Below are 9,081 nucleotides of genomic sequence, written 5' to 3'. Positions count from 1 at the left end.
TCAGCAGGATAGTCGCGCCAATTACAAAAAGCATGAGAAAGGAAAATTCTATCGGAGAGCAGCAACAGAACAAAGCTTTGCGTTGATCAAAGAGGAATTATCCACGACCCCAGTTTTAGCACTGCAAGATTTTGAAAAGTTGTTTCAAGTAGAATATGACATCTTTATTGTTGCAGTTGGCGTTGCACTCTCTCAAGATGGTCAACCGGTTACTTCTTATAGCGAGAAACTCGGTGAAGCTTGCCAGAAGTGGTGTACTTATGAGTTGGAATTGTATGATGTTTTTCGTGCTTGAAAGTTTGGGAACACTATATAGTCCGGAGGAAGTTTATCTCATTTATTGACCACCAAGCGCTGAGATTTATAAACAAAAAGAATAGTGTCAACCGGATGCATGCTCTGTGGATTTCGTTTATACAACGCTTCACTTTCACCTTGAAGCATAAAGCAGGTCTATTAGACCGGGAGGCTAATGCTCTAAGCAGGAAGGAGTCGTTTCTAGTCAAAATGTGGACGAAAGTAATTGGATTTGAATGTCTCAAGAAGTTGTATGCAGCCGATGAAGACTTACAGAATATATGGGCAAAATGTCAGTCAGAACCTTTCGTTGGCGAAATGTGTATTCAAGAGGGTTATTTGTTTTCAGACAACCAATTGTGCATTCCAAGGAGTTCACTACGAGAGCACATAATTCACGAATTACATGGTAGAGGTTTAAGTGGACATTTGGGTCGCGATAAAACTGTGGCTCTTACAGCAAAGGTATTATTGGCCACAACAAAAGAGGGATATTGGTAGTCATGTCAAAAGATGTTCTGTTTGTTGGGAGTCCAAAGGTCACTCTCAAAATACGGGCCTTTATATGCCCCACCTGTTCTGACGACGACTTGGGAAGATCTTTCTATGGATTTCATCCGGAACCTTCCTCAAACCCAACACAGATTTGATTGAATATTTGTTGTGGCAGATAGCTATTCCAAAATGGCTCAATTTATTGCTTGCGAAAAAACTTAGATGCAACACACACGGTAAATTTACTTTTCAAAGAGGTGGTTAGTTTACATGCGGTTCCCAAAGCCATTACTTTAGACAGAGACACAAAATTCTTGAGTTGTTTTTGGCGGACTTAATAGAGGCAAATTGACGCATCCCTAAATTTCAATAGCACGAGTCACTCTCAATCCGATGATCAGACAAATTGGTGAAACACACTACTGGGAATTCAATTCGCTGTATTTCGAGAGGGAAACAGATACAGTGGGATCTTGCTCTTGGGAGGACCCAATTCCAAATTGTTTATTTTTGTCCTCCACGCCATGCTTTAGATTTGGTTCCTTTGCCAAAACTCCCTAGGTTGAGTATCACAGCAGAAAATATGACGGATCGAATCAAGGACATTCAAGAAGAGGTGTAGAAAATGTTAAGAACAATCCAATGCCAAGTACAAGGCAGTTGCCTATAAAGGCAAAGAGCTCAAGTATTTCAATAGGGGGACGTACAGCAAGCTAAAAGACAAGAATATGGCCCTTTTTATATCCTGCAAAAAATTAATGATAATGCTTATATTGTGGATCTTCCGAAAGATATAGTGATTTCTCCTACTTTCATTGTCATTGATTTGTTTAAATATCATCCTCTTGATGTATCATCTTCTCAAGTAATAAAGTCGAGGTCAAGTTCTTTTTAAGCAGAGGAGGCTAATGTAGAACAACCTATCGAGAATTCCAAGCACGAAGGGAGAATTTCCAATTACGAGCCTCATTACCAACCACTATTTCTTTCCTTATTTAATTTGGATTCCTATGATCCCATTTGGGAGTCTTTATTTGGCCATCTACTGCTCCAGTTTCAAGTCTTGATTTTTTATTTTAATTGGGATTTCCTTATCTATTTTTTGACAATTGTAGCAACTATTTTATTTGAGTTATTTCTATCCTAAAGTTATAGTTTTGCAGTCTATATAATACCCACCTCTGCTCGTAACCACCAAGTTTTATTTCCAGATTAACAAAGAATTTTTTTGTTGAGACTTTACTCTCGTTATTGGTCAATTTGAGTTGTTGCCCGTGGATTCGGTTTGTTATCTCTTTGCTCGTGGAGTCGAATAATTTCAAGATAAAAGTAGTGACCACCTCCTTTTCTGCATTGTCCGCTACGTCAGCTTTGTGCACTGCTGAATATTCATTCACAAGATTTCAACACTAAAGTTCAAAATATTTGTATAGTTTTGTTGTAAGAGAAATTCCAAAGATTGTAGACTTCCGCAGTTTTAATGTTTATAAATGCGAAAAAAAAATGGCGTATAATTAAATTTTATTTAGTTTTTCTCAACCATACATATTGTTTGGATGTTGATTCCTTCAAATCTAGCGCACAAGTGACTAACAATTATCAGATGAAGTCATCTATTTCGACCAACATGACATGTTGTAATTGGTGATATCTTCTTATATTCTTCTTTCATCTATATAATTCAATAGTTTTTTACGAATGTGATTGAATTTGGTTAAAATAGTTACATCTAGTTTTCTTATTGTGAATATAAATTCTAATGGTTTTGATTTTACAAGTCAACTTTCTTTAATTGAAATTATTACAGAATCATGCTTTGGTATGAATTTCTTATCTCAAGCTTAAATTAAAAGAAAACTGCCTAGTTTTAATTGATGGCCTCTGAAATTGTGACTTTCAAATGCAATTTATGCTATTCACATTATAGAATTATTTAATTGCAATAGAAACCTTAGCCAACAAGATACATCAAGATGTTCATATTTTTATCCTAAGCTCTCCATTGTTGCTTGCGCTCACAGCACTATCTACCATCATCATTCACACTCACATACCTTGTAGCTTTCGCTACTCGCATTCTCCGACACTTACGCTCGTGTGCTTGTGTTCACCATGTTAGTGCTCACCCATACCAGTTGACATCCTGTGAATCCTTAGCGCAAATGGATCTCCGCAATGCTTTGTGTTCTATTTCAATTACCCCCATTCCTCCGCCATTCATATTTTTTATTTTTGTTTAGTGCCCTATTGCACTTGTTTTTCTTTTGCTAAGGCTAATGGGGAGTAGTTTCCCAACCTGCTTCCTCCTCTAATTTTCAATAAGGCTCAAAACCACCTCAACACAAGTAATACTCTGCCTTCCAGAGTAGACCTGCCCATTCTTCTCCCAAATTATTAGACCCATAAGTCAAAGTTTCCATTTACTTTCAGATTAGTTTGAAATTTTTTCCTAGGGCCATCCCAATCTTAGATTATCCATAGATTCATGTTGGATTTGCAATTGATAATGCAACTTGACCCCCATCATATTCTTATTAGATTAAACCTAGAAGCATATAATTCAAGATTTTTCCTCTAGAGATCATAACATGTTAATATTTTTTAATGCAAATGATTTCTTGCTCTCCACACTTGGACTCTTCTAAAAACTATCAGTATCTCTAATTTGCGTTATTTTTTCTCATCTTCAAGGATGAATTAAAACACATTCAAGGCATACACCTCTAGGCTCGCCTTACCATGATGAACCCAAAATTTTGCTCGAGGCATATGCCTTAATGGTCTAAGTGAAGCTTGTGTCTTCCTTGATTGAGGTGTCTGAGGTTGATAGCTCAAATCATAATATACCAAGAATTAAGAAACATATTTTCCCCTACGAACATCTGACATGCCTAATATGTTTATAACGAGATTTTCATATTTTTTAGATTAGGATTTAGAGTCAAGGTAGAGAATAAGGGCCAAGACTAGGTTGCCTGCAACTTGGAGCTTGGAGGTCTACGAGCAATGAGCACTGCTAGTGGGAGCACGACAAACTATGAGCCTATATAGACGAACTATGAGCCTATATAACAATTGTGAGAAAGGGAAATGACTTTGCAACTGTTTGAGCGGTTGCATGCGCATCACTTGTTAGGTTTCCCATTTGATTATATTGTTAGTTTTCATTCTTCCAAGTTCTAATGTCCTAAATCATTTCCTTACTGCATTCTCTCCTTGCATTATTAATGCTATAATTCTAATAGTGATCCATATGCACTTGTCAATCGTATTTCCAATCTACTAAATTTGCCCTGTAGCCGCCATGATATATCTAATATCATGAAGAGCTCCTCTCCATTGAGCATACAACTTTAATGCTACCAATTACATTACCACCTATATCAATTTCTTTTATTTAAAAAAAAATACAATATAAACATAATATCTAACTTACTTAAGACTTCGGCTTTAATTGGCTAGTCTCAATACATTTAATCTCACCACAATACAAGTGACATGGCGAAGAGAATAAACTTACATTCTAAACATACCAAGTAAGAATGGGAAAAGAATGGTCGGAGTCCAACAATATGCGAAATTTGTATCAACCAAGGCTACTTTGGATTCTAGCCATCCATATCCTTAATGACTGCAATACAAACATGGCGCGCACATTTCTCGCCAAGACTAGCCATTTTAAAACTTTTCACAACTTTATGATCTTCCAAAATTCAACGAAAAGCCATAGAGATTCCTTCGCATTTTGTAATACAGTAAAAATTTATTACTAGTAAAAGAAGGCTTTATCATCAAACTCAAAAAACACAATAATGAAAATATATCAATATATTTCTTCAAAATTTCACTATTTTCAGGTATTTTGTGACTAACAACCTTGCTGAAGAATAACATGACATGACACGTCAATCATACTCCTAAACGAATTGTCATTGACGTCCCTCTTCTATTAATATAATTTTGGTTTTGGAATATCATAAGTTAAAATTTAGAAAGAAGTGGTTGATTGATTTGGCTTAATTAAAATCCCTACAAAGAAAATCACCCGAAAAGTAAATGTGATCAATTTGACTGCATCCATTTTGCATCAGATCTGAAGAGAAACTGACCTAACATAATTAACTTAACATCAAGCACACAAAAAACACTATTTTCTATGTAAACAATTTACACAGTTTTTACACAACCGAACAATCCATAAATTAAAAGGAGAACTCACCGAGCAAGTTGTCATAGTTGTAGGTTTTTTAATCTCTTGATGAATGTAATCATCATCAAGTTCAAATAACTGCAAACAATTAGAGGCTTTTGACGGCCATACTCGAAATTTGCATATATCCTTCCACTTATGCTTCAACCGACCACTGAGAAAATGTATGATTAGCAAAGACTGCTGAAATTAAAAAAAAAAAATTAAGCATTTACGGTTTCATGGTTACAATAGTATCAAATGAAACAAAAACAAACATAAATAAATAAATAAACAACCAAATTTACTACAATTTTTCAAATATTAAAATGCTCTTCCAGGGTTTTGTTCAAGGAGCAAAGCAATTTGAATCCCAAAGCAACAACCACTGTGATGTAAGATGCCATAGGGTTTAGGATTTCTAATAAAAATCTAATTTGGGAAAAAAGAAAATTCATGTAAATTGTACACAATTTATAAGTCACAAACTCTTAATCTTCTAACAATTATTCTATATTTGTAAGGAAAATCAATTCAAATAAAATTCAATATTATTTTATGTGAAACAATGAATAGAAACTTAGAACCACAAAAGCTACACCAAGAGTTGAAATTCAGACATAAGTTGAAACCAGAATTGTATCAACTTGGAGTAAATCATACTAAACATTCCAAAAATATAATATATATATATATAGGGTAAAATAAAAAAGATTTGCCGAAATAAAAACTCATCCATGAAAAGAATTACAAATACCACATCCAAGGATTTCCAATAAGGCAAGAGAAGGATGATGCGAGAATTGGAGAAGAATATTACCCAATAAATCAGATAACCCATTAAACAACCAGTATTACAGTAAAGTAGCAAAATAAACCAAATTGAGGAGGCCACAATAAGTCGTCGAAGAAATCACTGGACGCAAAAGCGTTTGGGAGCATATATTTACCTAACTTATAAGTATTCAACTCAGCCTAACATTTTTATTGATAGTTTTTTCAAACAACTGGTCATAAATATTGGATTAAATAGAAATGTCCATTTAGTATTGTCTATCTACCACATAAGTTAACTTAGATATTCACAGTTGATAGTAAATACAATTTAATCATTTCAAATAGTTTGTTGCATAAGATTAGTATTACTGCAAAAAATGGTGAAAATGATGTGTTAGATTTAAATCCCAAACAAGTGGGGGAAAAAAACAATAATCCAAGGCATTAGTTGATAATTCAGGCTCTAAAATTAAATAAGATTGAAAATTAAACAAATAAAAAACTTTTTTTAAATTTCTAACTCACATTTATTCATCCCAATTTTGGGTAGGATCTATGTAAAGATATGAACTTGGGTCAAAAATAATAAAACACAAAACACACACGCACGCATATATATATATATATATATATATAATGATTGTGATGGGTCTCCTTCGCTCTGCTAGGGTTTTCGCTCATGGCGAACCCTAGCTCAAAACGAAACAGACGTCTGTTTTCGCTCGCTCGTTTCGATCATTCCCGTCTTCGTCTACGGCTCTGGCTGACGGAGGAGTTCGCATCGTTGAGCCTGCTCGCCTGTTGCATCGTCTCTGCGTCGTCGCTTCGTCGAGCCTGGTCTGCTGTGTCGACTGCTCGCCTGTTGCGTCGCCTGCGCCGTCTGCGTCATCTGCTGCAAGCGTCTGCGCGCGCTGCAGATTGATCAAGGCCGCTCGACTGCTCCGCCACATTTTCTGCTCGACTGCTCAATTGCTCGTGTATCGATTGCGTCATTTGCTGCAGTGATTATGTGAAGCACGCTACTGGCCTCAGGGTTTTCCTATGCTACAGTAGTTCACAAACGCAGATCTCCTTTCCAACTCACAGATAGTGCAGTATTCCCGCAAATTTACTATGATTCTGTTTCAGTAAATAACGATTGCAATCTCATCAAAAAGTAGAGAAAAAGTCGGGCAAACCAGCAATTTTCTTCTCTGACGCTGAAATTTCAACTCAGTGCAGAAAAATACAAATTTACACTAGTTGGAAAATTCCAATTAGGTTACCGTAAGATAGAGATCATAAGGAATGTTTTTGAAGACTTCAAACTGGTTGAGGATTGACAGGTGGGTCATTTCGACCGAAGGCATGTTATGATACAACTGAGCATACAAGATGATTACACGAGGATTTTCTCAAAGAAATTCATCACAATTGATGGCAAACATATGAAATTGCTCAAATGGACCCCTAATTTTGATCCCAGTCAAGAACCACCAATTGCACCTATCTGAGTCTCATTACCTGAACTAAAGCTTCATTTCTTTGACCTACATATCTTATATGCAATTGGGACTATCCTTTAAACATCTTTGCAAGTAGACTTACCTACAATTCATTTCTCAAGGTCCTCTATTGCAAGAATTTTGATTTAAAAAGAGATATTACACTACTAGATGTTAAAAAAGTCTGGCTTGCCTCTGCTCATAATGATTATTGGCAAAAAATCATTATGAAACAAAAACCTTACTATTGCAAGCGTTGCAAGATATTTGAACACCCGTAGAAAAAATGTTTCAGATTGCACCCATAGTTGAGAACTAGTAGTCAAAAGCACTATTAGTCCACCCCATGTGTCTGAACGCGCTCTCAACAAACCCGATGACCAACCTAATGAGGGAATCACCACAAGACAGAAGTTGGTGTCTGCCCCTGGGATCCTTTCTCCTGACCAAACTACAACGGATAATGTTCGAACCGAAAATCAGGATAGTCTCGCAACTCCTATTCAAGAAGCATTAGGTGCATAGGTAACAATTCACACTTCACATGCATTGAAACCTATAACGGTGGCAACGACTGTCTCTCATCCTACTGCGGTTCTAACATCAAATCAGACTGAGGATCACAAACATCAAATCAGACCGATGATCACATGAGCCAGTCTTCAGATGAAGAATGATAGGTTTACACTTCTCGGCGGAAGAAGAAAGCTGGGGGCACACTCTAACTTGGAAACTTAATGGATGGTACTTTGGTTACTCCTGACAATGGCACGACTCTTCGAAGTTTGTTATTTGACTCCGCTCCTAAAACTAAAGGAAAAGGCAGAACTAAACTGGTTCGTCTCTAACTACTTGTTTTCTGCATGTTTTAAATTTGTTTTACATTTTATTGAGTCTATCTGTATCTTTTTGTTGGGGTATTACTGTACTTGTATCGTATGGGTAGGGAGCCTATTTTGGACTCTTCTCATACAACATTTATGTATCCTTTCTGTTTCAATAAAATCAGCCCTAGGGCTTTCAAAAAATATATATAAATATATATGAGACAAAAAAATGATGAGATGTATATATATATATATATATTATATTGTTTTTGTGAATCAAGGTTTTTTTAAAATTTATAATCTAAACAATTTATTATTGAGGTTGAATGAAATGTTGCTTTAAGTTTTTAAGCAATAAATTCCTCTTGAAAATGTTTCAATTTTGCAATATTTTAAATCTTCCACATTAGTATCAAAATTTAAACGTTAAATGATTTATATTAGAATTTGGAGAAATTTCATTAATAGGATCCCTTTCATTGGATCCCTTTCATTTGAAAATTGCTATCAATATAACCACCATCGTGGTATAGACTATTTTTATTTTTCCAATTTGCAATTTGAAAGTTTAATTATTGAAAGAAGCCGGTCCAACTATAATGTATGATAACTAAAGCCATCATAAAAGTATTTTGAGTACTTTCATTTTGTTACTCTTAACTTTGACAATTTTGCTCACTTATTTGTAAAAAATTGTTATGATAATCACCGCATTGTAAATCCGATCAACTATACCTCATATGTAGGGAATCAAGGTTTCAGATTGATTTTGTGACTATTCTATATAGGTACGACACTAAAATTTTTCACTCTAAAATGAATTTTCTTTAGGAAAGTTATTGATGGCCTTCTGTAAATATAAAACAAAAATAATATGATGAGATCTATGAGTGCTTATTTCCCATTCTATGATAATATCAATTTATATAATCATTCATTACTTATAATTTAGTTAAAATTCAGTACCTCAATATCCTCAAAAGTAGTAAACTCATTAACTTTAGTCCTTAAG

General features: G+C 35.1%; 1 protein-coding gene across 2 annotated transcripts in view; it reads right to left on the bottom strand.

Annotated features, from left to right (window-relative positions):
* The window catches only part of LOC110023355 (transcription factor tau subunit sfc1-like), a 54,495-nt gene that overhangs the window by 7,285 nt on the left and 38,129 nt on the right, over positions 1-9,081 (bottom strand). For both annotated transcript variants that reach the window (XM_020722733.1, XM_020722734.1), the window contains one exon: positions 5,012-5,156. In XM_020722733.1, the coding sequence (XP_020578392.1) occupies positions 5,012-5,156 (145 nt within the window). The remainder of the gene's footprint in view (positions 1-5,011; positions 5,157-9,081) is intronic.

This window comes from Phalaenopsis equestris, unplaced genomic scaffold, assembly GCF_001263595.1.
Source record: "Phalaenopsis equestris unplaced genomic scaffold, ASM126359v1 Scaffold000224, whole genome shotgun sequence".
NCBI classification, from domain to species: domain Eukaryota; kingdom Viridiplantae; phylum Streptophyta; class Magnoliopsida; order Asparagales; family Orchidaceae; genus Phalaenopsis; species Phalaenopsis equestris.
This window is presented reverse-complemented; position numbering and strand designations above follow the sequence as displayed.